At 39.5% G+C, this 27,962-nt stretch overlaps 1 protein-coding gene across 2 annotated transcripts in view; it reads left to right on the plus strand.

Annotated features, from left to right (window-relative positions):
* The window catches only part of PDCD6 (programmed cell death 6), a 175,733-nt gene that overhangs the window by 60,945 nt on the left and 86,826 nt on the right, over positions 1-27,962 (plus strand). For both annotated transcript variants that reach the window (XM_053714397.1, XM_053714398.1), the window contains exon 2: positions 12,496-12,557. In XM_053714397.1, the coding sequence (XP_053570372.1) occupies positions 12,496-12,557 (62 nt within the window). The remainder of the gene's footprint in view (positions 1-12,495; positions 12,558-27,962) is intronic.

A 27,962-nucleotide genomic window follows, 5' to 3' on the forward strand; every position in this document is an offset into this window, starting at 1 on the left:
TGAGCACAAAAAGAAAATGGATGAGACTTTGAAAAAATGTGATCAAGAGCAAGCCTCAAGAAAAGGAACAAAATGTGTGCGTGATAAGGAGGATTATGATCTGGATAAAGTATACAACTGGGCAGAGGTGCGCCAACAACAACGTGATAAAAGAAACAAGTCATGGAAAAACAGACAACAGTTCAAAAACATGCAGAAAGATAAAGACAAAGATCAAGTCAAGCTAGCTCCAAAATCCATACTTAAAAATAAAAACAAGAATGCTAGGAAGGTGGCATTCAGTGCTTCAGAGGGAGAGTCCACGGATTCAGAAGCTAACACTTCAGCTATATCCTCTATTTCTTCTTACTGCACTTCTACTGCTTCTTCATCGTCTTCTCCTGCCTCTTCTCCTCCTTCCTCTCCTACCTCTCTTTCCTCATGTGCTTTTTTACAGGTGCAGACGGGGGAAGAAACAGAAGGACAACCGGTGACACGTTTGAAAATAAAGAAAAATGTAGAAAAAGGAAAAAACACAGAAGGAGGTGGCGTAAAGGAAGACAAAAGAAAGCACAAGATGAAGAAAGGGCAGAAGTAACACCCTCAATATCGTCACACAAGTCTTCAGAACAAGGACTCAATGTTATTAATATCTCTCAATATGAGTTAAAGGACAGTGAAATGTCAGTGTTATCAAAAGGACTGGGTTTTGCTCCAACAAATAGGCTTTCATGCTTTAACACTCTCTTGGATGTAAACAAATTCATTCGTAAATTGTCCTTAAAAAGGTTTTTTGCCTTAACTGATGAGGGTACTGAAGAGCCACAAACTAAGATTGTGACTTCAGATGTAGATAAAGTTTCCCCACATTTACCATTTGCTGATGCTTGCTCTGTAGCGACCTTGAATGAATTGTACAATATGGGTGGCATTGACCAGGAGGACCATAAGGAGATACTGGATAGACCTAACAAGCATGGGTCTAGTTTCTATCCTACCAATTATAGAGGCCCTATGGTCAATGCTTACCATAGGTTGGTACAAGATGATATACTTAAGCTGGAAGCTGATATGGACACTGGCGGCGATGCCGTCACCCATAATCTGAAATATCATGAACGTCTAGCTATTAAAACTCTTAAAAATAATGATGATATAGTCATCAGAAATTCGGATAAGGGTGGCAGCATCGTAGTCATGGATAAGTCCTACTACTTCGAGGAAGCACGGAGACAACTTTCAGACAGCAGTGTATATAGGTTGTTGCCTGGCAACCCTGTCCATACTTTCAAAAAAGAAATGGGAAAACTTGTAGCAGATGGAGTCATTTTGGGGATCTTTAAAAATGAAGATGTGGCAACATTAATACCAGATTATCCAGTCACTCCGTTATTTCATCATGTCCCCAAAATTCACAAAAACAGGGATACCCCCCCCGGGAAGGCCCATAGTTGCGGGCATAGGTTCTCTTTTAGAACCTCTAGGGGAATGGATTGACACAATATTACAACCTATAGCACAAAGACAACTCAGCTATTTGAGGGACACATCACATCTGCTTACCACATTAAACACTATCCAATGGAAAGATAACTATAGTTGGATTACAGCTGACATAGTTTCATTATACACCAGTATACCACAGCACTTAGGCATAAGAGCAGTAAACTATTTTTTAAAAAGGGACACGGATCTGAGTGATCAAGTAATTGATTATATTTGTGGAACTTTACAATTTTTGCTTTCACACAATTATTTTATGTTCGACAAAGAGTACTACTTACAAATCAGGGGGACCGCCATGGGGGCAAAATTTGCCCCAGCTTTTGCAAATATTTATGTGGCATGGTGGGAACTTACTTATATTTTTTCAACAAATAAGCCTTGGATGGATGAAGTAGTGCTTTTTGTTCGTTACATAGACGATCTGTTGCTAATTGTCAATAATGATAAAAAAAATGGTCATTTTGGATGATTTGCTGTCATATTTGAGTGATAATCTCATGGGTTTAAGATTTACAGGTGAAGTAAATGATAAACAGATTAACTATTTAGATCTTACTTTATTAATTAGTGAAAATCAAATAGTAACACAAACCTATAGAAAACCAGTGGCAGGCAATACAATACTGCATGCGGCATCCCAACACCCAGAACATGTAAAAAAAGCCATCCCAAGAGGGCAGTTTATTAGGCTACGCAGGAATACCCAAGATGATTCCATCTATGACAGACAGTCCTTAGAGCTAAAAGATAGACTTACCAAGAGAGGCTATAACCCAAGTAGGCTTGAACAATGCAGATTAGCAGTTAAGGCTTATAATAAACAACCCATTACTGCACATAAGAAGAACCAAGTCACTAGTGACACTATAGTTTTTACAACAGAGTATTCAACAAATTATGATGCAGTAGTAAAGATTTTAAAGAAGCATTCCCATATCCTTTTGGGAGATGACATTCTCAAACCATTTGTAAATAATTTTAGGTACGTCCCTAAAAAACCAAGGACATTAGGGAAAGTACTTGCTCCCAGCTTGGTTACTGATACTGCGAGTGTCCCCTCAGGAGACTGGCTATCAAAGAAGGGGCTATATAAATGTGGTAGCAGGGATTGTTTAACTTGCCCTAACCTCATTAGGGGTACACACTTTTACTCAAGTGTAGATAATAAACAATATGTCATAGATTTCTATGCTAACTGCAAAACCAGATTTGTCATCTACCTTTTAACGTGTAATATCTGTAAAAGTCAATATGTAGGTAAAACCTCACGCGAAGTCAGAACCAGGTTTGGGGAACATGTTAGGGACGTCAAAAACTATTCTAAGGACTCCGCAGTCGCTAGTCACTTTAATGGTTTACATTTCACCCACAAGGCTGACATGTCAGTCCAAATCATTGATATCGCTATAATTCCAATTAGAGGAGGCAATAGGCAAAAAATCTTAGATAAGAAAGAAATATTTTGGATATTAAAGCTTAATACATGCCAACCACTAGGAATGAATAAAGCATGCAATATTAATTACTTCACGGATAACTGAAATGGCACTGTGTAGTTATGAGACTATTAATTAATCATATATTCCCCTTACAATATTAATATTGTGATATCCCTATAGTGTACAATACTAGTTGGTCCATACATATTTAAGAAAACTAGGATATCTCTTAATTACTAGTATTCAAACCTAGGTAATTGGTACATGTTAATTTTTTATTATCATGTCTAGGTATCACATTATTCCACACACTGACTCAGGTATGTCTGAATCTGTATCTATATTTTTTGTAAGTAATCCCAATGTAAATTTGTTGTTGTTTTTAGTTTGTTACTGTTTTTAATAATGATTTGCACACTAAGGGTTAATGGTTTTCCTTGCCCTTTAAAAAGGCACCACACACTAGGTGCTGCAGCCTATGAATAAGCGCCACTAGGGGGCGCGAAACGCGTCAGGCCTGTCTTTTTTCACCCCCTGTCTTTGTGTCCAGCTTGATTGTGTATTTTATATACAATTTTTAAACATTTTTTCATTAAAGTTTTGAATTTTTTATCGATTATAGTTGCGCCTATCTGGTTATTGGAGTACCTGCCATTTGCCCTCCTGTTCTTGTATATACAGCGATTTTGAGTTGATCGCTGGCTACGGCACTCTGCCAGACCATTCCATTGGAGCATTTTACCTACCATTACCGGTTCCGGTTCCGGACGCCGCTACACCGCGCTTACCCACTGTGTATGCTAGCAGTTACTTAAAGGGACAGTCTAGTCCAAAATAAACGTTCATGATTCAGATAGAGAATGTAATTTTAAACAATTTTCCAATTTACTTTTATCAATTTTTCTTTGTTCTCTTGGTATTCTTAGTTGAAAGCTAAACCTAGGAGGTTCATATGCTAATTTCTAAGCCCTTGAAGGCCGCCTCTTCTCTCAGGGCATTTGGACAGGTTTTCACCACTAGAGGGTGTTAGTTTACGTGTGTCATTTAGATAACACTGTGCTCACGCACGTGGAGTTCAGGTGAGCCAGTTCTGATTGGCTAAAATGGATGTCTGTCAAAAGAACTGAAATAAGGGGGCAGTTTGCAGAGGCTTAGATACAAGGTAATCACAGAGATAATGTGTATTTACATAACTGATGGTTGTGCAAAACTAGGGAATGTGTAATAAAGGGATTATCTAACTTTTTAAACAATACAAATTCTGGTGTAGACTGTCCCTTTAAAATCGCATGCTCTATCTGAATCATTAAAGGGACATTATACACTCATTTTTTCTTTGCATAAATGTTTTGTAGATTATCTATTTATATAGCCCATAAAGTTTTTAAAAATGTATAGTTTTTGCTATTTTTTAAATATCATTGCTCTGATTTTCAGACTCCTTACCAAGCCCCTAAGTTTTATGTGAATACCGTCAGCTACCTTCTCCAGCTTGCTCCTGTTTGTGTAAAGGGTCTTTTCATATGCAAAAGAAGGGGGAAGGGGGAGTGTCTTATTTCCCACTTGCAGTGGGCTTTCCAGCTACCTTTTTAACAGAGCTAAACTGAGAGCTTCTAAGTAAGTTTTTAAACGGTTTTATACTGGATTTTTATATCAGTATCTGTGCATCTTATTCTTTAAGGTAGTGCCTTTTACATGCAGTTATATGAAAATGAGTGTATACTGTCCCTTTTTAAAGTTTAATTTTGACTAGACTGTTCCTTTTAAGGTATATCAATGTTAACCAGAAAAATACTCAGTCTTTGGAAATACTTCTAAGAAATTAGCTTTTTTTAAAAAAATCTATCTTTGCAAAAATCTGAAGTGAATTTTGAACAACATAGAAGTAGACATGAAGACATGGGGTAGACTTACTTGCCCATTTGTTTCTAACACATCATTTAGAGACGTGTGTGTTTTTTCTTAATGGTATGGCTATCACTATAAATTAGCAACATGGTATAGGCTTGAGCAAGCGTGACATTTTTCTTAACAGAACTAAATAATACCATCATTTAGTTATCAGGGCTAAACTAACCCGCTGACCGAATTTAACCCTATAAATGTATTTCATTCGTAAAAGTGCAATTCTTACATTTATTCTTATTTAAATGGACAGTCTAGTCCAAAATAAACTTTCTTGATTCAGATAGAGAATGTAATTTTAAACAACTTTCCAATTTAGCTTTATCACCAATTTTGCTTTGTTCTCTTGGTGTTCTTAGTTGAAAGCTAAACCTAGGTAAGTGCATATGCTAATTTCTAAGCCCTTCTAGGCCCCTCTTATCTGAATGCAGGGTGTTAGTTCATGTGTGCCATATAGATAACATTGTGCTCATGCCCGTGGAGTTAACTTGGATTCAGCACTGGTTGATTAAAATGCAAGTCTGTCAAAATAACTGAAATAAGGGGGCAGTCTGCAGATGTTTAGATACACACAGAGGTAAAACGTGTATTAATATAACAGTGTTGGTTATGCAAAACTGGGAAATGGGTTATAAAGGGAAAATCTTTTTAAACAATAAAAATTCTGGTGTAGACTGTCCCTTTAATTCAACAAATGGCGTGTGTAATAGTTGGAAGACTGTATGGGGATACACAACTGTGGGAGAGCTCATAGGTGTGTGTCTAAGGGTGGGAGGGCACCTGGGGTGTACATAAGTGGTACGAGAGTAAGGCTAATGCGTGTTATCCACAGAAAATATTCCAGGGTACAAATTAATTGCATAATTCAACATAAATTAAATTGATTGTTTTAAAGAGAGAAATTATCTATCATTGCTTTGCCTGCAAAATTGTAGGAAATTAGAAATTATCATATTTTCCCTGTGTGATTAACTCTACCACAAATGACTTGATTGATTTAAGATTGGCAGGCACTTCAAACCCAGACAATCGGCAGTAATCACATTTTCAGCCAAAGCAGAGTTTCACCCTTATCAGTGACTGTGAAAATCCCAATAACTGCCTCAATGTTCAGTTGTACCCAAAATATGTGTTTGTTTTAATGTTCTGTTGGTCTAAAGCTATGCCAAATTGTGACCATGTTCTCATACTGTGTGTCATGTGTTCCACTGATTACGTGTGCACTCAGCTGTCATATGGACAAAGCAATCTGTAAATACTGTCAATTTCTCCTTGAGGAACAAAGCGTTATTGTCCTAGAAGTCAGTTGAAATTAATTTCCATACACTTTTTTGCTTATGTACAAACAAGTACATTTCAAAAATTAAAAATGGCAGGATTTGCATAAGGAGTCAGCATTGAAAATCTGTATTTTACTTACTGTATGTGTTTTTGTAATAAGGTTTTATATACAATTTCTAGAAAAAAAGTATTTTCTTCTGTTATGTGTGATCAGTCCACGGGTCATCATTACTTCTGGGATATAACTCCTCCCCAACAGGAAATGCAAGAGGATTCACCCAGCAGAGCTGCATATAGCTCCTCCCCTCTACGTCACTCCCAGTCATTCTCTTGCACCCAACGACTAGATAGGATGTGTGAGAGGACTATGGTGATTATACTTAGTTTTTATAACTTCAATCAAAAGTTTGTTATTTTACAATAGCACCGGAGCGTGTTATTGCCTCTCTGGCAGAGTTTGAAGAAGAATCTACCAGAGTTTTTTACTATGATTTTAACCGGAGTAGTTAAGATCATATTGCTGTTTCTCGGCCATCTGAGGGAGGTAAAAGCTTCAGATCAGGGGACAGCGGGCAGATGAATCTGCATTGAGGTATGTAGCAGTTTTTATTTTCTGAATGGAATTGATGAGAAAATCCTGCCATACCGTTATAATGACATGTATGTATACTCTACACTTCAGTATTCTGGGGATGGTACTTCACTGGAATTACTCTGTAAAAAGTACATTAAACCTTTTAATAGGTATTTATTATGTTAAACGTTTTTGCTGGAATGTAGAATCGTTTGCATTTTCTGAGGTACTGAGTGAATAAATGTTTGGGCATTATTTTTCCACTTGGCAGTTGCTTGTTTTAATTGTGACAGTTTCGTTTCTCTCTCACTGCTGTGTGTGAGGGGGAGGGGCCGTTTTTGGCGCTCTTTGCTACGCATCAAAAATTTCCAGTCAGTTACTCTTGTATTTCCTGCATGATCCGGTTCATCTCTAACAGAACTCAGGGGTCTTCAAACTTCTTTGAAGGGAGGTAGATTCTCTCAGCAGAGCTGTGAGACTTATATATTGACTGTGATTAAATACGTTGCTCTGTAATTTTTACGTTTCAAATTTAATTATTGTTACTTTACTAATGGGAACAAACCTTTGCTAAAAGTTGTGTTGTTTTCAAGGATTGATGCCATAACCGTTTTTTTTCAGTTCATTATTTCAACTGTCATTTAATCGTTTAGTGCTTCTTTGAGGCACAGTACGTTTTTGTTAAATAAGATTGTAACCAAGTTGCAAGTTTATTTGCTAGTGTGTTAAACATGTCTGATTCAGAGGAAGATACCTGTGTCATTTGTTCCAATGCCAAGGTGGAGCCCAATAGAAATTTATGTACTAACTGTATTGATGCTACTTTAAATAAAAGCCAATCTGTACAAATTGAACAAATTTCACCAAACAGCGAGGGGAGAGTTATGCCGACTAACTCGCCTCACGTGTCAGTACCTGCATCTCCCGCCCGGGAGGTGCGTGATATTGTGACGCCTAGTACATCTGGGCGGCCATTACAGATAACATTACAAGATATGGCTACTGTTATGACTGAAGTTTTGGCTAAATTACCAGAACTAAGGGGCAAGCGTGATCACTCTGGGGTGAGAACAGAGTGCGCTGATAATACTAGAGCCATGTCTGATACTGCGTCACAGCTTGCAGAGCATGAGGACGGAGAGCTTCATTCTGTGGGTGACGGTTCTGATCCAAACAGATTGGATTCAGATATTTCAAATTTTAAATTTAAATTGGAGAACCTCCGGGTATTACTAGGGGAGGTTTTAGCGGCTCTTAATGATTGTAACACTGTTGCAATACCAGAGAAATTGTGTAGGTTGGATAAATACTTTGCGGTACCGGCGAGTACTGACGTTTTTCCTATACCTAAGAGACTAACTGAAATTGTTACTAAGGAGTGGGATAGACCCGGTGTGCCGTTCTCACCCCCTCCAATATTTAGAAAGATGTTTCCAATAGACGCCACCACACGGGACTTATGGCAAACGGTCCCTAAGGTGGAGGGAGCAGTTTCTACTTTAGCTAAGCGTACCACTATCCCGGTGGAGGATAGCTGTGCTTTTTCAGATCCAATGGATAAAAAATTAGAGGGTTACCTTAAGAAAATGTTTGTTCAACAAGGTTTTATATTGCAACCCCTTGCATGCATCGCGCCGATTACGGCTGCGGCAGCATTTTGGATGGAGTCTCTGGAAGAGAACCTTAGTTCAGCTACGCTGGACGACATTACGGACAGGCTTAGAGTTCTTAAACTAGCTAATTCATTCATTTCGGAGGCCGTAGTACATTTAACCAAACTTACGGCTAAGAACTCAGGATTCGCCATTCAGGCACGTAGGGCGCTGTGGCTAAAATCCTGGTCAGCTGATGTAACTTCTAAGTCCAAATTACTTAATATACCTTTCAAAGGGCAAACTTTATTTGGGCCCGGTTTGAAAGAAATTATCGCTGACATTACAGGAGGTAAGGGCCACGCCCTGCCTCAAGACAAAGCCAAAGCTAAGGCTAGACAGTCTAATTTTCGTCCCTTTCGGAATTTCAAAGCAGGAGCAGCATCAACTTCCACTGCACCAAAACAGGAAGGAGCCGTTGCTCGTTACAGACAAGGCTGGAAACCTAACCAGTCCTGGAACAAGGGCAAGCAGGCCAGGAAACCTGCTGCTGCCCCTAAGACATCATGAATCGAGGGCCCCCGATCCGGGACCGGATCTAGTGGGGGGCAGACTCTCTCTCTTCGCCCAGGCTTGGGCAAGAGATGTTCAGGATCCCTGGGCGCTAGAGATCATATCTCAGGGATACCTTCTAGACTTCAAATTCTCTCCCCCAAGAGGGAGATTTCATCTGTCAAGGTTGTCAACAAACCAGATAAAGAAAGAAGCGTTTCTACGCTGTGTACAAGATCTGTTATTAATGGGAGTGATCCATCCGGTTCCGCGGTCGGAACAAGGACAAGGGTTTTACTCAAACCTGTTTGTGGTTCCCAAAAAAGAGGGAACTTTCAGGCCAATCTTGGATTTAAAGATCCTAAACAAATTCCTAAGAGTTCCATCGTTCAAAATGGAAACTATTCGGACAATCTTACCCATGATCCAAAAGGGTCAGTACATGACCACAGTGGATTTAAAGGATGCTTACCTTCACATACCGATTCACAAAGATCATTACCGGTATCTAAGGTTTGCCTTCTTAGACAGGCATTACCAGTTTGTAGCTCTTCCATTCGGATTGGCTACGGCTCCAAGAATCTTCACAAAGGTTCTGGGTGCCCTTCTGGCGGTACTAAGACCGCGAGGAATTTCGGTAGCTCCGTACCTAGACGACATTCTGATACAAGCTTCAAGCTTTCAAACTGCCAAGTCTCATACAGAGTTAGTTCTGGCATTTCTAAGGTCGCATGGATGGAAAGTGAACGAAAAGAAGAGTTCTCTCTTTCCTCTCACAAGAGTTCCATTCTTGGGGACTCTTATAGATTCTGTAGAAATGAAGATTTATCTGACAGAAGACAGATTAACAAAGCTTCTAAATGCATGCCGTGTCCTTCATTCCATTCAACTCCCGTCAGTAGCTCAATGCATGGAGGTGATCGGCTTAATGGTAGCAGCAATGGACATAGTACCCTTTGCACGTCTACATCTCAGACCGCTGCAATTGTGCATGCTGAGTCAGTGGAATGGGGATTACTCAGACTTATCCCCTACTCTGAATCTGGATCAAGAGACCAGAAACTCTCTTCTATGGTGGCTTTCTCGGCCACATCTGTCCAGGGGGATGCCATTCAGCAGGTCGGACTGGACAATTGTAACAACAGACGCCAGCCTACTAGGTTGGGGCGCTGTCTGGAATTCTCTGAAGGCTCAGGGACAATGGAATCAGGAGGAAAGTCTCCTACCAATAAACATTCTGGAATTGAGAGCTGTTCTCAATGCCCTTCTGGCTTGGCCCCAGTTAAAAACTCGGGGGTTCATCAGGTTTCAGTCGGACAACATCACGACTGTAGCTTACATCAACCATCAAGGAGGGACAAGAAGCTCCCTAGCAATGATGGAAGTATCAAAGATAATTCGCTGGGCAGAGTCTCACTCTTGCCACCTGTCAGCAATCCACATCCCGGGAGTGGAGAACTGGGAGGCGGATTTCTTGAGTCGCCAGACTTTTCATCCGGGGGAGTGGGAACTTCATCCGGAGGTCTTTGCCCAAATACTTCGACGTTGGGGCAAACCAGAGATAGATCTCATGGCGTCTCGCCAGAACGCCAAACTTCCTCGCTACGGGTCCAGATCCAGGGATCCGGGAGCGGTTCTGATAGATGCTTTGACAGCACCTTGGAACTTCGGGATGGCTTATGTGTTTCCACCCTTCCCGCTGCTTCCTCGTTTGATTGCCAAAATCAAACAGGAGAGAGCATCAGTGGTTCTAATAGCGCCTGCATGGCCACGCAGGACTTGGTATGCAGATCTAGTGGACATGTCATCCTGTCCGCCTTGGTCTCTACCTCTAAGACAGGACCTTCTGATACAGGGTCCATTCAAACATCAAAATCTAACTTCTCTGAAGCTGACTGCTTGGAAATTGAACGCTTGATTTTATCAAAACGTGGTTTTTCTGAGTCGGTTATTGATACCCTGATACAGGCTAGGAAGCCTGTTACCAGAAGGATTTACCATAAGATATGGCGTAAATACCTATACTGGTGCGAATCCAAAGGTTACTCCTGGAGTAAGGTTAGGATTCCTAGGATATTGTCCTTTCTACAAGGAGGTTTAGAAAAGGGTTTATCGGCTAGTTCATTAAAGGGACAGATCTCAGCTCTGTCCATCTTGTTGCACAGGCGTCTGTCAGAAAATCCAGACGTCCAGGCTTTTTGTCAGGCTTTAGCTAGAATCAAGCCTGTGTTTAAAACTGTTGCTCCGCCATGGAGTTTAAACCTTGTTCTTAACGTTCTACAAGGAGTTCCGTTTGAACCCCTTCATTCCATTGATATAAAGTTGTTATCTTGGAAAGTGTTATTTTTAATGGCTATTTCTTCGGCTCGGAGAGTCTCTGAGTTATCAGCTTTACATTGTGATTCTCCTTATTTGATTTTTCATTCAGATAAGGTAGTTCTGCGTACTAAACCTGGGTTCTTACCTAAGGTAGTCACTAACAGGAACATCAATCAAGAGATCGTGGTTCCTTCCCTGTGCCCGAATCCTTCTTCAAAGAAGGAACGTCTTCTACATAATCTGGATGTAGTTCGTGCCCTCAAGTTCTACTTGCAGGCAACTAAGGATTTTCGACAAACGTCTTCCCTGTTTGTCGTGTACTCTGGTCAGAGGAGAGGTCATAAGGCTTCGGCTACCTCTCTCTCCTTCTGGCTTCGTAGCATAATTCGTTTAGCCTATGAGACTGCTGGACAGCAGCCTCCTGAAAGAATTACGGCTCATTCTACTAGAGCTGTGGCTTCCACTTGGGCCTTTAAGAATGAGGCCTCTGTTGAACAGATTTGCAAGGCTGCAACTTGGTCTTCGCTTCATACTTTTTACAAATTTTACAAATTTGACACTTTTGCTTCTTCGGAGGCTATTTTTGGGAGAAAGGTTCTTCAGGCAGTGGTTCCTTCTGTATAATGAGCCTGCCTATCCCTCCCGTCATCCGTGTACTTTTGCTTTGGTATTGGTATCCCAGAAGTAATGATGACCCGTGGACTGATCACACATAACAGAAGAAAACATAATTTATGCTTACCTGATAAATTCCTTTCTTCTGTTGTGTGATCAGTCCACGGCCCGCCCTGTTTTTTAAGGCAGGTAAATATTTTTTTTAAATTATACTCCAGTCACCACTTCACCCTTGGTTTCTCCTTTCTCGTTGATTCTTGGTCGAATGACTGGGAGTGACGTAGAGGGGAGGAGCTATATGCAGCTCTGCTGGGTGAATCCTCTTGCATTTCCTGTTGGGGAGGAGTTATATCCCAGAAGTAATGATGACCCGTGGACTGATCACACAACAGAAGAAAGGAATTTATCAGGTAAGCATAAATTATGTTTTTGAAGTTAGCTATGCTGTGCAAGCCTCATGACCCATAATCCTTTGCTGCTGTGAAAAAAAGAATGCTGAATAATGTTATTACAAAATGTGTGTGTTCAGTCCTGCTTTTAGTGTCAAATTTATCCGTCCGTCCTCTAATCTACAATTTCTCAACGTTTGCTACTATTTACAAAAATGATTAGAAGTAATCTATATGCATTGAGGAGAAGCAAGGTGGTTTGGTCAAGAGAAAAAGATAAAATGTCAGTGATTTAACAATATTTACTTACAAAACAATTCCATAACATTTCTTTTACCCCACAGTGTGGACAGAGACAGAAGTGGCATTATATCTGACACAGAACTTCAGCAAGCATTGTCAAATGGTAAGAAATAACATTGCCTAATTTATTATGTTTATTAGTTTTTTTATATTATTATTTTTTCTTTGAATAAAACCAGCATTAGAATTGTTAGTGTTGTTTAAAGTATTAAAAAGAAAAACAAACAAATAAAAAGCAGAACACTCTCTTATCCTTAGTACACAAGTAGATTAAAGGAAAGCAGGTTATCTGATCTAAGAAAGACAAATGAAAATATAACTATGCAAATCACCATAGTGTGTGTGTGTTTTCTTCCCTCTTTCACACTTGTACAATCATAACAATTCTGGTGGGTATCTCATCTAACTACTGAATTCTGAAAGGGATGGGTCTTCCTGCTACCTATACAGGGTAGTTTCTCAGGAGCAAGCAGGAGTTTTTAACGGTTTCCTATATAATACACTTGGCATATTATGTTGGTCTAGTTCTGCTCCATGATGCCTTTTTTTGTGCACATGGAAGTTAATGTGCAGTAGTTTAATAGGGTGATTTTTTGTTTTGTTTTGTTTTTTCTCCTCTATTCAATACCTATTGATTTAAAATTATTAGTTTGGCTTCCTGGACAGTAATGGAGAAAATTGGGGGTGTAGCTTGATATCAATTTACTGACTTAAGATTCTGCAATTTTCAAGAAGTTTGTGTATTTTATTTAGTCACTGTAGTGCGTTTCCAAATGACTGCTGCAAGCTTGGGTTTGCCAGATGTTCCTGTCTACCTTCTTCCCTGTCCTTAGCACTTTAGTCATCCTAAGTTGACTTTTGCTTTGCAGGGTCATTGTTTGTATATATCTGAAAGAGACAGTACCTGCCACTCCTGTAGACTAAGTAAAAATAAAAAAGAATCCACTAGGGCAAGATGCTGTGCAGATTATAAGAATACATTTGTTACCATTTGATTGATTAAAGTGAATGTAAAGTTAACCCTTTTTGTTAAGGGCATTGAGTAGAGTTTTAAAACGGAGGCAGAGTTTGTCATCAATTTTTTTTTATTTATTTACTCCCATTTTAATCTTTTTTTAAATCTCTCAGACGATACGCGCAGCTCGCCCGCCCGACCGCCAAATTGTCAAATTGATTGGCAGATAACGATACTTAAAACAACTAATCCTTGTTTTCCCCCTGGGCGTTCAGCCCCTTTGCACAAACATCACGGCCTGGGGGGACGACAACAAGGATTAGTTGTTTAAAGCAGTGTTTTTCAACCAGTGTGCCGTGGCACACTAGTGTGCCGTGAGAGATCCTCAGGTGTGCCACGGCAGACTGACAACAGTGTGACATATTTTTTAAATTTGCTTGTTTTTTACTCCCAGTGCAGGGGTAGTGTGTAGGAGGCATGGCATAACAGCACAATACATACAGTATGTGTGTGTTTGTGTGTATGTGTATATATATATGCTGTATTAGGCTACAATGTGTGATTTTTTTTAAATTTTGGGATGGTGGTGTGCCACAGGATTTTTAATGTAAAAAAGTGTGCCACGGCAAAAAAAGGTTAAAAATCACTGGTTTAAAGTATCGTCATCTGTCAATCAATTTATTATTTTTTTAAAAGTAAATTAAATGACATTATACAAATAATGGTATGTCCTGAAAAAAATATATAATGTGTATGGGAACAGTAAATGAGAGGAAAATTACAGCTAAACACAAACACCACAAAAGTGTTTAAACAGCCCTGATCATTAAGGGGTTAAATTCTGGCAGCTTGATAAATTGAGCCCAATGTGGCCACATTGTCTTCATTTAATTTTTCCACAGTACAAGCAGCCTTTGGTAGAAGTGTCATGTTGAGCCTTTCTTCCTATGGTTGAGTTTAAATGGTGCTGCTTTGGTAATAATGCATCAGTAGTGATATGTTTCTACCAGAGCGAGAGAGAAAATAGATTTATAAACTCATTACATCACTCTTTAAGACCACCTCCTGCTTTTCACAAAACGTTAGTGCTGCGGAATATGTTGGTGCTCTACAAATAACCGATAATAATAACGTTAGAACCGTCCCTATGCCACACCCCTTTCTCTTTATTTTGTAAGGTATTTGTGCATGAACAGACTCTTGCAGGAGGGGCGAATATTTGTTGCTATCCACTCTAGTATTAAGAGTCCATTACTTATATATTATTCAGGTAGTTATGAATTTGGTTTTATGGATAGAAAATAGTGTATATGTGCGCTAGAAGAAAGCTATAGGGTTAATTGTAATGTCAAATATTTGATGTATATCAAATGATCATAAGTGAAATGAAAATATTTGCAAAAATGTGTGCAAATAATTTGCAAACACTTTGCACACATTTTTGCACACATTTTGCAAATTTTTTCATTTCACTTATGAAATGTTTGCAAAGTTTAGTTTTGACTTCACTGTCCCTTTTTTAAATTACAGAAAACAGGTCACTGTATATAATAGTAAGTTGCTTTTACTATGCATAATTCAACATTTTATATCATATAACCTATTTTATCTTCAGTATGCAATCATTGTTGGCTTCCTTGGAGAACACTATTAAGACTATGGGCCTGATTATCTAAAGTTCTCCGCTCTGGTGAGATGATCTAAGGTGTCACGCCAGTAATGCGAGATTCCTCCAACAAATTTTTAAAGGAAAATTTTAGCTTGAGCACTGGTTATATTACTATGAAGCGTTCTATATGTGAAGGAGAGATGGCTATATTGGCAATACCAATGCTAAAAAAAAAAGATTTATTTCCATGCCGGTGCTCTGTCTGATTCTGCGACCCGTCGGAATGTGCAACCACGCGCTCTGTGCCTTCGCATTATGGACACAATTTTGCAAGTGGTAGCAAAAGCCGACTGAACCAGTGGCGTCACTAGGGGGTGCGGGCCGCACCTGGGTGACACCCTCCAGGGGGTGACACCACCAAAAAAAAAAAAAAAATTTGTATTTTTTTATTTTATTGAAATTCAAAGAAATACAATGTAGAAATGCATAGATTTTTTTTTTGTGAACATTAGTGGGACTGGGGAAAATGTAGACACACATTTTTGTGCCCCTTGAGCCAGTGCTGCAATTTCCACAAATAGTTTTCCCGGCTGCTTTTGCTTGTTTGTACTTTGCTCCTCCCCTGCTCAATTTCACTATGAATGTTGTGGACGCGCCGGGGGGCTTGCGAAGTTGCACTGCTAGCCTAAACCTGCCTGCCTGCCTATCTGTGCTCACTGCTAAGTGACGTGTGGAGCAGTGGAGTCACTCACTGCTGTGCTGTCTCTCTAAACGGGAACCGGGAAATCGTGAGGGGGATGCCTGGCACCTGACCACATAACTGTCTGACACTGTCTCTAAAGTGAAGGAGCCACGTATGATGCCCACCAGACCGGTACGGTTATGGTACACTAAGTGCACATTGAAGAGGTAGGAGGGGAGGGCGGGCGAGGGTCTGGGGGTGGGCAGAGTGCAGAGGTGATTGACCATAAGAAGCGGTAGGCACGTGGCTGTGCACTGACAGATTTGGAAAACTGTCAGAGAGCAGAATTTTCATAGTTTGCGCACCTAAACCTTTAGTGATTTATTTTTAGAGTACACTGTTTATCTTTCATTTGATGCTCTGCTGAGCCAGGGAGCAGCTCTAGGCATGAGCTTTATAATTAATGCAGTGCAGTTTACATATTTCTTTTACAAGATATGATGGTTCCACGGATTTCATGCTTTCTATGGAATATCACCTCCTGGTCAGCAGGAGGAGGCAAAGAGCACCACAGCAGATATATATATCTATATATCTCCTTCCCTCCCACCCCAGTCATTCTCTTTGCCTGTGTTAGTGATAGGAAGAGGTAAAGTGAGGTGTTAGTTTAGATTCTTTAATCAAGAATTTTTTTATTTTTTTTGTAGTACCTAAGTGTGCTACTTTTGTTTTAGGATGTAGCCTAGACCATATCAGTCTCTTCAGTTTAAAAAAAAAAAGCATCTGGTGGCTTCAAAGCAATGGGAACTGGAGGGATTCTATTCTCACTGTGCCTCCCATGATGTGTGCTGCCCTTCAGATTATGGTCTTAGCATTTTGTAACTAAGACCCTGTATGTCTCCACAGCTCTACAGGAGGGAACTGCAGGACCTCTTGGTTGTGGGACGGATCATGCTGTCGCCCATCTTTCAGGTACGTGCAGCTGTTCGATTCTGGGACACGTTTTCAACTCAGAATGTGGGCTGTAATTGGTTGCTACTGTATGTCAAACCGGACTCTGCAAGGGTTTATCGTTTTGATTATGTACTAAGTCGCGTAGTGGGGCTAATAAGACTAATCGGGCTCCTATTACTACATTTATTAGTGGCTGTTTATGACGTTGAGGATGTTTCTGGAGTTACAAAACTCAGTAATGGCTGTGTTCTCTAGTTCTGGGGACAACCAAGGAGCTAATGTGTTTTAATAACGCTTTTGTGTAATACTGATCAAGCGATCGTTATATTGAATGTACTTTTCATGCGAACGGCCATACTTTCTTTACGGAGAGGCCTTTTCTCTGATTGCTGCCCACGAGGGGCGGGGTTAGTTTCGCGAGCTTCAGACCGGATGCGTCTAGAAGCTGCGCACTTTCCTCTGGCGGAGTTCGACTGCGGACGTTCACTCCAGGCACTTGTTCAGACCGCATGGTTATACTTTAAAGCAGGCGGTCGGGAGCGTCCGGGAGTTTATCTGAGTCAGTGTGTCGTGGGGGCAGGTAGGCGGTGCTGTAGCGAGGTGCTCTGGTGGCTAAAGTTTATTTCACATCTCTTCCAATCTGTACTGATTTTATTACTAAGTATACACAGGAGTCGTTTAGAATATAGAATTTTATGGGGTTTTTCACTGCCTTGATTTAAAGTTTAAACACGGATATATATATATATATATATATATATATATATATACACACACACACCAAGCTGTGCTTTTGGAGAGTATACTTATTAGTACCATAATCGTACTTGTATAGATAGGATTATGGATCTTCAGAGTGTCACATGTTCATTATGCTTGAATGCAAATGTGGAGCTCCCTCTTACTTTTTGACCTTCTTGTACTGAAAGGACTTTACAGTTTAGAGATCACATTTTCTTTAATAAAAGTTTGTCTATAGCGGATGCTGCTCAGGATTCTGCTGAAGAGGTTCAGAGTATGCCGCAGCGTTCTCCCCAAGCATTACAGCCATTACCGCTCACTCAGGCAACGCCTTGTTCTTCAACTGCATCTGTTTCTTTCACTCTGCAGGATATGGCTGCAGTTATGTCATCCACCCTTTCAGAAGTGTTATCTAAGTTGCCAGCATTGCAAGGCAAACGCTGTAGGAAAGAGGCCCATGCGGTCCCTGCCACTTCTGATGCCTTGATGGCGATCTCCGATATACCCTCCCAGGGCTCTGAATTGGGGGTTACAGAGGCTCTATCTGAGGGGGAACTATCTGACTTAGGAAGTGCATTGCCCCCAACAGATTCGGACGTCGTTTCCTTCAGATTTAAGCTTGAACACCTCCGCCTTTTGCTATGAGAGGTCTTGGTGACTCTGGACGACACTAACTCTATTGTGGTCCCACCAGAGAAATTGAGTAAGATGGACAGATACTTAGATGTTCCTTCTTATTCTGATGTTTTTCCGGTTCCTAAGAGAATTTCGGAAATTATTGCAAGGGAATGGCAAAGACCGGGTATCCCGTTCTCTCCTTCCCCTATTTCTAAGAAAATGTATCCTAGCTGACACCGTTCGGGATTCTTGGCAGACGGTCCCTAAAGTGGAGGGAGCTATCTCTACCCTGGCTAAGCGTACGACTATACCTATCGAGGACAGTTGTGCTTTCAAGGACCCCATGGATAAGAAGTTGGAGGGTCTTCTCAAGAAACTCTGTTCATCAAGGGTTCTTATTGCAACCGGCGGCCTGCATTGCAACAGTCACGACTGCGGCTGCTTTTTGGTTTGACGTTCTAGAAGAGTCTCTTAGGGCTGAGACTTCCTTGGAGGAAATACAGGATAGAATTAAGGCCCTTAAGCTGGCTTATTCTTTTATTACGGATGCTTCCTTTCAGATCACCAAATTGGCTGCTAAGAGTTCGGGATTCTCCATCTTAGCACGAAGAGCCTTATGATTAAAGAAATAAACAGATAGAAGTGTGGGGATAAAAGTGAATAAAACCTATCAACGGATGGTGAGAAAAAAGTATATCCAGTAAATATCACTATGTGATGTAGTAATTAAATATCCAACAATTTATGTTTAAAAGGTACAAGAAAAATTTATTTCATACATATGATAAAAAAATGTTTTAAAACTCAATACTGGTAGCCCTCAGTTTACGCCGGGGTTAGGTTCCAGAAGCAATGGTTGTAAAAAGAAACCGTTGTAAATTGAAACCCAGTTTATAATGTAAGTCAATGGGAAGTGAGGGAGATAGGTTCCAGGCCCCTCTCAAAATTGTCATAAGTAACATCTAATACATTATTTTTAAAGCTTTGAAATGAAGACTTTAAATGCTAAAGAGCAATACAAACCTAATAAAATAATCACACAACACAGACTTCACTTGCATTTTTCTGCTAACAGTTCTTTCTATGCATTCCAATCTGGACTGGTTTATAGACAGGAAGGTCTTGTTCCTTTGAAATCTGATCGATAGCTCAGGTCTGGTTAAACTGATTAATTTCAGCTTGCTTGGCTTTGCTGCAACACAAGCAGACAGCTCCACCTACTGGCTATTTTAATAAATGCACTGCTTCTCAATTCTTTTCAATATCGGTCACATGACTGGAAATAAAGTTGTTATTCTGAAACGGTGTAAATTGAACCGTTGTAAAATGAGGGCCACCTGTGTGTATGTATATATATATATATATATATATATACTATATATATATTATATATATATATATATATATATATATATATATATATATTTATATTTATATATATATATATATATATATATATATATTATGACCGGTCATAGAAAATAAATAAGTATTCAATAACATCAATAAAATTATTGTGATAGATAAATATTGCATAGATCCTATGATAAAAGATAAGTGGCTCTAAAAACAAAACTTATTCTTTGTGTTTATGTGACAGACAATATCGCATCTATTGGACCAAATGAGAGGTTCTTATGAACCTGAGAGAAACAAACTAAGAGTAACAAACTGAGGCAATGTGTTGTTTAAAAATAGCGCAATAAGCTGTCTCTTTAAGATAGCAATAAATTTGTGTGAGATCCAACTTGTATGCGGTAGAACTCCACTTGGCCGGAAAACAAATAGTTAAAGTTCCAATTTCGTGATATATTTCACTGATAGTTTCTCCAAAAGAACGTTTAAGTTTCTTGATTTGGCATGTGTAAAGCGTGTACGTCTACCTCGCGGCAGGGCTGCTACACCTCTAAGTGCCTACCTGCTCTTCTGAGCTTGATGCGTCCTCTCCCGGTGAGAGACAGGTGTCTGTGCAGCTCCGTGTAGCTGGTGACGTCACACATTCCGTAGAGAGTCCCAGAATGAATATCCGTTTCTTGTAGATAACTCTGCGCAGAGTGTTTTGAGAAATAAAGTAGTTCCTCTGTGAATCCCTTGTAATCCTTTTAATCCGTCTTAAGATAAGTATATTATGCCATCAATATGCCATCTATATATCACCATCAACAATTTGCATACAAAGAGAGAAGCGCTCTACCAGGAACGAACAACAGCTCAGTGGCTTGTTCTATGGCGATTTACCACCCGGAAGCAGCCTCTTTTAGACCAGTGTGCTTTTCACAGAAGAAAACTTTCCTGAAGTATTATCAGTCTGATCCTGCCAAGTAAGGTCAGTCCAGCCCCGAAATACCAGGCAATTCTCCTCTGAACAAGGAACATGACAACCCCAGACGATCGTTTCGGCCTCCTATGGGCCTCGTCAGTGAGGTGCAGCCACATTCCTCTAAGCACACTGGGCAAGGAGTCCACGTCTGGTTTTCCCCATCACCCATAGGGAGACTTCCCCAGGGTCATAATAATTTGCATGCAAAGAGAGAAGCGCTCTACCAGGAACGAACAACAGCTCAGTGGCTTGTTCTATGGCGATTTACCACCCGGAAGCAGCCTCTTTTAGACCAGTGTGCTTTTCACAGAAGAAAACTTTCCTGAAGTATTATCAGTCTGATCCTGCCAAGTAAGGTCAGTCCAGCCCCGAAATACCAGGCAATTCTCCTCTGAACAAGGAACATGACAACCCCAGACGATCGTTTCGGCCTCCTATGGGCCTCGTCAGTGAGGTGCAGCCACATTCCTCTAAGCACACTGGGCAAGGAGTCCACGTCTGGTTTCCCCCATCACCCATAGGGAGACTTCCCCAGGGTCATAATAATTTGCATACAAAGAGAGAAGCGCTCTACCAGGAATGAACAACAGCTCAGTGGCTTGTTCTATGGCGATTTACCACCCGGAAGCAGCCTCTTTTAGACTAGTGTGCTTTTCACAGAAGAAAACTTTCCTGAAGTATATCAGTCTGATACTGCCAAGTAAGGTCAGTCCACCATCAACATGTTTCGCCATTCAGAATGGCTTTATCAAGATGGTTTGAGTTGGTTAATTAGATCCTATATATATGCTTGAAAAGTCTGTAATTGGTCAAAGCGGGCAGCCTCTTTCCTAAGTTTCTCTCTCTTAGGAAACTTAGGAAAGAGCTTTCTGCATTACAATGTGATTCTCCTTATCTTATATTTCATTCCGATAAGGTGGTGTTGTGTACCAAACCTGGTTTTCTTCCTAAGGTTGTTTCTAACAAAAATATTAATCAGGAAATTGTTGTTCCTTCATTGTCTGTTACATAATTTGGACGTAGTCTGTGCCTTGAAGTTCTACTTGCAGGCGACTAAAGATTTTCGTCAAACATCTTCCTTGTTTGTTTTTTCAGGGAAACGTAGGGGTCAGAAAGCTACGGTTGCCTCTTTCTTTTTGGCTGAAGAGTATTATCCGTGTTGCATATGAGACTGCTGGACAGCAGCCTCCAGAAAGAATTCCACTAGAGCTGTGGCTTCCTCATGGGCATTTAAGAATGATGCTTCTGTTGAACAGATTTGCAAGACTGCAACTTGGTCGTCTCTTCATACTTGCCTTCTGTTTAGGTTCCTGTCTTGTCCCTCCCTTTCATCCGTGTCCTATAGCTTTGGTATTATATCCCATAAGTAAGGATGAAATCCGTGGACGACTCATATCTTGTATAAAGAAAAGGAAATTTTATGCTTACCTGATAAATTTATTTCTTTTACGATATGACGAGTCCACGGCCCACCCTGTAATTTTTTTAAGACCGGTCTTTATTTTTGTTAAACTTCAGTTACCTCTGCACCTTGGCTTTTCCTTTCTCTTCCTAACTTCGGTCGAATGACTGGAGTGGGAGGGAAGGGATGAGCTATATATACAGCTCTGCTGTGGTGCTCTTTGCCTCCTCCTGCTGACCAGGAGGCGATATCCCATAAGTAAGGATGAAATCTGTGGACTCGTCATATCGTAAAAGAAATAAATTTATCAGGTAAGTATAAATTTCCTTTTTGTATGTGTGCCTGAGTGTTTTTGTGGGTGTGTGCCTGAGTGTTTTTGTGGGTGTGTGCCTGAGTGTTTTTGTGGGTGTGTGCCTGAGTGTTTTTGTGGGTGTGTGCCTGAGTGTTTTTGTGGGTGTGTGCCTGAGTGTTTTTGTGGGTGTGTGCCTGAGTGTTTTTGTGGGTGTGTGCCTGAGTGTTTTTGTGGGTGTGTGCCTGAGTGTTTTTGTGGGTGTGCCTGAGTGTTTTTGTGGGTGTGTCTGAGTGTTTTTGTGGGTGTGTGCCTGAGTGTTTTTGTGGGTGTGTCTGAGTGTTTTTGTGGGTGTGTGCCTGAGTGTTTTTGTGGGTGTGTGCCTGAGGGTTTGTGTGTGTGTCTGCTTTCTGGGGGGTGGGGAGGGTGACACCATAAATTACCGCACCGGGTGACACAAACCCTAGTGACGCCACTGGACTGAACCCCGCCCATCAGCATACGTCCCTGGTGAAAAATCTGACAGAACGGCCATCGGATTTTGCAATCATGAAATGCGCATGGGTCAGTCTAGATCAATGCTTCTGCCATTTTTTCCAACCACTTATACCCCTGTCGCTGCTAGATACTTTGTGTCTGGTCTGTTGCTTCCTTCCACTATAAGACAAATATACATATGAGTTTGTGTAAAGTTCACTTGGATTTTATTAATAAAGTGCTAGTGAAAACCGCTTAAAGGATACAGTTCTGACACCTTGCAGTTTAATAAAGTGTAATTACTGTTTCAAAAAAATATTTGTTTAAAACCCCCATTTTTATTTAGACTGAACGCTCTTCTAAACCTCATAAAAAGTAGATGCAATGTATTGCTGTACATGAAATACTGAAACTGCAATCACACTTTATTAGTGCCAGGTGTCAACTGTATTCTTTAAGCCGTTTTCACTACCACTTTATTAATATATAGGGAAGTGCAAACTTACAAAAACCGGCAGTAGTACTGATATAGGCACACGCATGCACACTTTGCGGTTGCAAAATCTGATAGCTGCTGTTCTGTCGGATTTTGCAACCACTTGTCAGTGCAAAAATGTCCGGAATGCGATGACGTAACTGCGCAAATGGTGTGGTCGCAGAATCTGACAGAACATTGGCAAGGTTTTAATCATCAGGCCCTAAGCATGGAATCTCCTTCTACTATGCATATTTTATAGTTGGTAATAGAAGTGAATTGGAAAGATGTATGATCTGTGTCATGAAAGAAAAATGTCTGTTTCACGCCCCTTTACGCTACATTTACATCACAGACTGGGGTCCTGTTAACTGTTGTGATCTGTGTGTGCCAGCCTCAAGCCTGTTGTCTTTCTCCCTGAATACTCAGTGTATTATTGGTAGTGTTGCATAATCCCGATAGGCCCTATTGACTGTTGTACCTTTTTGTGCATGTGACCTTTTGGAATTATTTACATACTGCTTCTGTAGTAATTACTGGACTAATTTTATAATCAAATAATAGTGACAAAACCTGTATTGGGTGTTGACCAATATTCAAATATGAATTTATATTTTCTCATCAGCTAGAAAGTAGATCATGTGAATGCTCCTCCACGTTATTCTTTATTCAAGTTTGTTATGTGGTAAACAACTATTATAATATATGCATGACATAGATACATAGCAGAATAGGGAAATTCTGTACACAGACTTAATAGGCTTTGCCAAGGAAATTGTTGAAGGAAGCTACTTATTTATTTACTATTTTATTTACTGAATATGTTTTTCAGTTTACTAGCACTGTAATATGGCAGCATTAATCTCTCTGGTTCCACCTAAATGATAGAGGCAATGTTGGCATTTTCGCTTTGTAAAGGTTTCACCATAATTTTCTGCTTGCTTGTTAAAAACCTTTAATGGCAGCATTATTCTCTGGTTCTACCTGCAGATTATTAGTAGTTTTAGAGTTGTTTATTTTACATCCATACATAAACTACACTTCCGAAATAAACATTAATGGGGGCAGAGGTACAGATAATAAATAGAGAAATACGATTTGTGCTTTATATAATAGGACGATTTAAAAAGCGTTTTATATTAATACTTGGCAAAGAAAGAATGCAGTATTTACCATCACTTTTCTCACAGTTTCTGGGTTAAATGATAGAGGCAATTTTGGCATTTTCGCTTTGTAAAGGTTTCACCATAATTTTCTGCTTGCTTGATAAACCTTTAATGACAGGGTTAACTCGTCTACATCAGAACAACGTATATAAGAAGGTGTGCGTCTACCAGCACTAAGGATAAGAAACAACCTGTAGCTCCTAAAAGCAAAAGGGTCCCCAGCTGACCCTGAGAGTGATAGGACAAAATGCTAAGGAGCGCCTAATGTGTATCAAGGCTAAGGTGAATATTTAATAAAACATTAACGGAGTAGGATAAAACATACAGTATAGGTGTGTTATAAGCATATAAAACATATAACAATAGATCATATAACACCAATTTAAAACATCATGGATCCATGTAAAAACATACAAATATAAAATAAAAATAAGAATAATATTGCACTGGTACGTAACAATAATAAATGACAGTAATATGTGACAATAGTGACAAAAATGATACAAAAAGTCCAAAGTCATATAAGAGAGTTCATCAAATGGATAATCCTGTGAGATATTAGATACGTGAAAAAATGTGTTAAAATGTTAAACACTTGATTAACAGTGAAATGGTAAAAAAATACGTGCAAAAATAGATGGTAAAAAACTCCAAAATCAATTATGTGATGATCCAAACAAAGTTAGTGATAGAAAAAGTGAATGGTAATCCTGATTATTTAAAAATCTTCATTTAAAAATAAGTGAAAATCAGTATGTGATGTTTGGAATCCGGACTTAACCAAGGATCCTCTGATATAATTCCTGATAACCTAAAAGGTGAAAAAACAATAACATAGCGCAATAAAGTTTAGTTAAGAGATAAATAACTGAAAAGAAGCTCACCATAAGATGTCAACGCGTTTCGGCCCTTTATATGGGCCTTTCTTAAGACTATAATATGGTATGGTGTATGTGCTTCTTAAGTACCTAAAGGTAGCCAATCAGCTTGCTGTTATTTTGGCGCCCAAAATGTTTACTCTGAACCAGAAGTGATTGGTACAAACCGAAACTAGAATACTTATTGATTTAAAATCTTTATTTTCTTAAAAATTGTGCATTAAAATAGAACAATATGGATATGTATATACATAGCTCATAGATTAAACTCCTATTTGGGCATTAGTTTCGCTTCCTAATAGCTATCACTTATAATTAGATGTGTAGACTCGTATCGAACCTTACTTGCTGTTGTATATCACCGAAATATTAGTGTCATAACTTTCGGTATCGAGTCAAATAGTATTTCGGCTATTACAGGGCCGAAGGAAATCTCTCATGAATTCCCCTCTCACCTCAATTTCTATACATACTTATTCGATAATACCTGACTAGAACTGAGGGTTATAAGATAAATTACTGTTTTCATCAGATCAAAGAAGACCGGAAGTAACGTATTCCCACCTCATATCCTGTCACAAGCTACTGGAAGTGTTGGAATTTTCACTTCCGGTTTCGGTCTGACGATGGTTATGACAACGTAACATATCCTGATAATATTTGAACAACTAATTTGTGTTATTAGGTTATACCTACGTGGAGGGTATGTACATATATTATTATCGACCAAACAGGCCAATCCGCATATCACCTGTTTGGTCGATAATTATATATGTACATACCCTCTACGTAGGTATAACCTAATAACCCAAATTAGTTCAAATATTATCAGGATATCTTACGTTGTCATAACTATCGTCAGACCGAAACCGGAAGTGAAAATTCCGACACTCCCGGTAGCTTGTGACAGGATATGAGGTGGGAATACGTTACTTCAGGTCTTCTTCGATCTGATGAAAACAATAATTTATCTTATAACCCTCAGTTCTAGTCGGGTATTATCGGAATAAGTATGTATAGAAATTGAGATGAGAGGGGAATTCATGAGAGATTTCCTTTTGCCCTGTAATAGCCGAAATACTATTTGACTCAATACTGGAAGTTATGACACTAATACTTCCGGTGATATACAACAGCAAGTAAGGTTCGATACGAGTCTACACATCTAATTATAAGTGATAGCTATTAAGAAGCGAAACTAATGCCCAAATAGGAGTTTAATCTATGAGCTATGTATATACATATCAATATTGTTCTATTTTAATGCACAATTTTTAGCGAAATAAAGATTTTAAATCAATAAGTATTCTAGTTCCGGTTTGTACCAATCACTTCTGGTTCAGAGTAAACATTTTGGGCGCCAAAATAACAAGCTGATTGGCTACCTTTAGGTACTTAAAGGGCCAGTAACCCCACCAAATAAGGTTATATAATAATGCACACAGTGCAGAATTATATAACATTAGCCTAGTGCCACGTTTCTAAAGCAGAGTATAGCAAAGATATTTACCTACGATAATCTATTTTTCAGAACGCCGCTCCTGGCTCTACTGAGCGGGTCTGTTTTTTACCTAAGCGCATCGGGCACGCTGTCTAGTCACAGCACGCCCGATCGCGCCATTAAACTGAATGTAGCGCGCTCTCAGCTACCGTACCCGAGCGGGAGCAAGCACATTCAGTTAATGGCGCGATCGGGCGTGCTGTAACTAGACAACATGCCCGATGCGCTTAGGTAAAAAAACAGACCCGCTCAGTAGAGCCAGGAGCGGCGTTCTGAAAAATAGATTATTGTAGGTAAATATCTTTGCTATACTCTGCTTTAGAAACGTGGCGCTAGGCTAATGTTATATAATTCTGCACTGTGTGCATTATTATATAACCTTATTTGGTGGGGTTACTGGCCCTTTAAGAAGCACATACACCATACCATATCATATTCTTGAGAGAGGCACATATAAAGGGCCAAAACGTGTTGACATCTTATGGTGAGCTTCTTTTCAGTTATTTATCGTTTATCTAAACTTTATTGCGCTATGTTATTGTTTTTTTCACCTTTTAGTTTATCAGGAATTATATCAGAGGATCCTTGGTTAAGTCCGGATTCCAAACATCACATACTGATTTTCACTTATTTTTAAATGAATATTTTTTAAATAATCAGGATTACCATTCACTTTTTCTATCACTAACTTTTTTTTGTTTGGATCATCACATAATTCATTTTGGAGTTTTTTACCATCGATTTTTGCACGTATTTTTTACCATTTCACTGTTTATCACATGTTTAACATTTTGACACATTTTTTCACGTATCTAATATCTCACAGGATTATCCATTTGATGAACTCTCTTATGACTTTGGACTTTTTAGACTTTTTGTGTCATTTTTGTCATTGACTATTGTCACATATTACTGTCATTTATTATTGTTACGTACCAGTGCAATATTATTCTTATTTTTATTTTATATTTGTATGTTTTTACATGGATCCATGATGTTTTAAATTGGTGTTATATGATCTATTGTTATGTTTTATATGCTTTAAACACACTATACTGTATGTTTTATCCTACTCAGTTAATGTTTTATTAAATATTCACCTTTGCCTTGATACTCATTAGGTGCTCCTTTGAATTTTGTCCTTCCTACATCAGAACAACGTTCCGATGTAGACAAATTAAAATCCTGTGCACGTGATTGCGAGATTTCAATGATGGAATCGGGTCAGGGGGGTGTCCCTATGAAACTAGGCATGCCCTCCAGACTGCAATCCCATCCAGGAAGCACTGTTGGCTTCAGGACAGCCAAACGGCTCGGATGTTCAATTCTGTCCTAACGGCGCTAAAGCCTGGCGTGGTTAGGACGGAATAGAACGTCGCAACTGTTTTAATAGGTCATGGATATGGATATATATAGATATAGATAGATATATATATTTATT

The sequence above is a fragment of the Bombina bombina genome, chromosome 5 (genome assembly GCF_027579735.1).
Source record: "Bombina bombina isolate aBomBom1 chromosome 5, aBomBom1.pri, whole genome shotgun sequence".
In the NCBI taxonomy this organism is placed as follows: domain Eukaryota; kingdom Metazoa; phylum Chordata; class Amphibia; order Anura; family Bombinatoridae; genus Bombina; species Bombina bombina.